Consider the following 3170-nt stretch of genomic DNA (forward strand, 5'->3'; position numbering starts at 1 on the left):
AATTAAATGTTTATTAATTTCTTTTAATAACATATTTATTTTTCAAAATAGTTATTATTTTTCTTATATTTTTTTATTAATTTGTAATATTGTCAAGCCCTATAATACACATTATACATAATATATAAACTTTAAATTATATATATTAAATATTATATATATATATATATTTCTTTTTCAAAATTATTAATTTTTTATTAAAAATTTGTTTCATTATGATTATTAATCCTAAGAAAAAACCATCGTCATCAAGCAACCCTTATCTCTATTTCTAACTTTCGCTAACGTAAAAATGCTGCCATATAAAATATAATATATATATTTGTAACTTTCCCAATGTTAAAATACTGGCGTATAAAATATAATATATATTCTCAATTTAAACATCGAACCACAACCATGAATCCCACCAAAGATTCTTCAGTCAATTCAGGATCGAACATCATAATCCAAAATATTATTAAATTTATTGAACATAGTAAAAATTGTGATACTGTTGGTTCGAAATTGAGCTACACGGCCAACCGAAACCGAGCAGATATTCTATCAATGCAAGGTAATTAGTAAGTCTAACTACATGGCAGCAACAATTATCCGCTGCACAGCCCACCCTTAAAAGCATAGCAGGGTCGCCGTCAATTTACAAAACCAAATCCTATCATTCCATTGATACCGTCAACGAGCCGAGCTCGTACGTCTGTATAAACTGTAAATAGACATGACACTGAGCGCCATAAAGATGATGAGACTTGCAAACGAAGCAGCCAGAGCACCAACTCCATGGTGGCAGAAGCGATCATATATACCGCAGAGTTTTCCCCACTGAGTGTGAGAATTTCCCTTGTACCCGACGTAAGCAATGGCGGCCGCTGCAGAGACCCCCGCCGATACCAGCGCCACCATCACCTGCACACAATTATGAAATTCAATTCGAGATTTGAACAACATTTATAACGCAGCTTTCATAGCTTCATAGCAAAGAAAAGGAGAAATGCATTACCAAATCGGTGACAGAGAGAAGAAAGGCTGACAGTGTAGAGGAGGCAAATTTGCCGGTTACGGAGAAGATGAATGAAAGCAGTGTGTACCCACAGGCAACTGCATTCGCCACTACAAAGAACCTGCAAAACAACATATCATAGGGAAGATCTCAACTTGTAACAGCTTAGAAATTTCAATATTTAATAATAATAAGTGTAGTGTAGTTGAAATGAACGTGTTTTAAATTTTTTATACATTAAATCTCTGTATACATTAAAAAAACGCATTTCAATTAATAAAAAATTATAATATTTAAAATTATATCACTAAAGAAAATTCATTTCATATATTAATTAAGTCATCTTATATATTAATTAAACTAAGCTTTAATAATTATTTAATAAATTATTAAATCCATATACAGGAATGTCTATTTATATCATATTAAAATTTCTATATATTATTATAAATATGTCTGTTTTAAATAATTAAATAATCAAAAACAATTTATTATTAATACAAATTAAAAATAATATATCTATAAAAATTTACAATATATTAATATAATTTTTTTAAATATATTTATTTTGTGTCGAAAATTGATTAAAAAAAAATATAATAATAATAATAATAATAATTTTATTTTAGAAATTAACTAGCTCCCTTGGGTTCAGTCTAGTTTAATTTAGTCTAGTTTAATGTAATTATAAAATATATATATATATATATATAAATCGAATTTATTTGAGAGAGCCTAATCTTGCAGAGTAAGTAGTAGTTAATACAAAGTAATTCATAATCACATTTATTAATTAGATTTCTTTGATATAGCTTGATTTTGGAGAGATATATTAATTGGATTTATTTGGGAGAGCCTGATCTTGTAGGGAAATAGTTTTCTTCATATTTAGTGATAATGAAGAGCTTGAAATAACTTAAAATAAGCTTGTAAAATATTAAGTTGTTGACCATTAAGAATGAAATATGCCTTTATATATACATAAAAATGCTCCCATATTTATACAATACATATACCAAATTCTTTTAAGATTTCTTTTCATATTATGCATTAGTGGATATTCAAAAATTAAAAAGCTAATAATGCTATATTATCCATAGGCATCATTCCCGCAGCATTGCCATATTATCCATAGACATCATTCCCGCAGCATTCTTTTCACCGTGAAAAATTAGTCATAAAAATAAGAACACTGCAAAATTTAAATTCTAAGTATTACTTAAAAGATAAATTTTTAATAAATATGAAATTAAAATAAGTCTACTCTATTTTAAAAAATAAATGATATAAACAATATTTTTAAACCTGTATTTACTTATTTAACCCGTCTAGATTGACAAAAAAAAACACAGGGAAGATAACTGAGCTGATCTAAGATACTCCTACCCACATACACGAAGGCAGGCGAATATTGGTATTTGGCAGGCCATGGCCCAACGATGGGAAGCATCACCATCTGCTTGTTCGTTCCCATAACGATTGCAGCAGAAAACGTGCAGCCGATTGCCAGCAGTCTGAAGATGAGATCCACTACAAAGAAACTGCTATTAACTCTCTGCGCATCATCCCCGCCGGACTTATTCTCAGTCTCTGAGTAACCCACCTTCACTTGAGATGCCATTTTTTCTTCCCTGCCACCACAAAATGTGAGTTCCTCTACATACCAAGAATTGAGCACCGATATGGATATATACAGCACAGGTGCGTACGTGGACGATTTATAAGCTCACATTATTCTTTATTAGTGAAAGCGACAGAACATAAATTCTTGGTGGTGAGATTGTTTGTTCGGATAAAAATCTGGCTGCTAAGATTGTTTATTCAAGTACAGATGGGTGTATTGCCCACCAATTTGAATAGTAAGACTCTGTACAATCACTAATTCCACCTCTAGGGACCGGTTGCATTTATTTATCATTTGTGAGAAGAGCGTTATTGGGATGGTGCAGTTACAGCTACTCCGATTTGATGTACGTGGGCATTTTGCATCCAACTGACTTATACCTCATTTCTACATGGGTAAAGTCTTGTCTTAAAATAGAATAATTTCTTTTCACCTACTACCCAAATATTGTATTATCCGATTATAGCTGGAAGGAAGCTCCATATAGAGACGCACGGCCCCGCCTGATCCGATTTGAAGTAATGTCCGAAGATTTTTTGCTCCCAT

The 3170-nt window shown here is 31.0% G+C and overlaps 1 protein-coding gene across 1 annotated transcript; it reads right to left on the reverse strand.

Moving 5' to 3' along the window:
* Positions 1-508: 508 nt before the first annotated feature.
* On the reverse strand, positions 509-2665 carry LOC149202895 (CASP-like protein 1U1). Its single transcript, XM_089400065.1, has 3 exons — positions 2395-2665; positions 1001-1121; positions 509-906 (listed from the first exon to the last, which is right to left on the reverse strand). Exons 1-3 carry the CDS (start codon positions 2619-2621, stop codon positions 676-678), a joined length of 579 nt encoding a protein of 192 aa, XP_089256191.1. The 5' UTR covers positions 2622-2665; the 3' UTR covers positions 509-675.
* Positions 2666-3170: the final 505 nt, after the last annotated feature.

Source organism: Pinus tabuliformis, chromosome 2_1, assembly GCF_031772625.1.
Source record: "Pinus tabuliformis cultivar Carrire ecotype Pingquan chromosome 2_1, CPIR1, whole genome shotgun sequence".
Lineage (NCBI taxonomy): Eukaryota > Viridiplantae > Streptophyta > Pinopsida > Pinales > Pinaceae > Pinus > Pinus tabuliformis.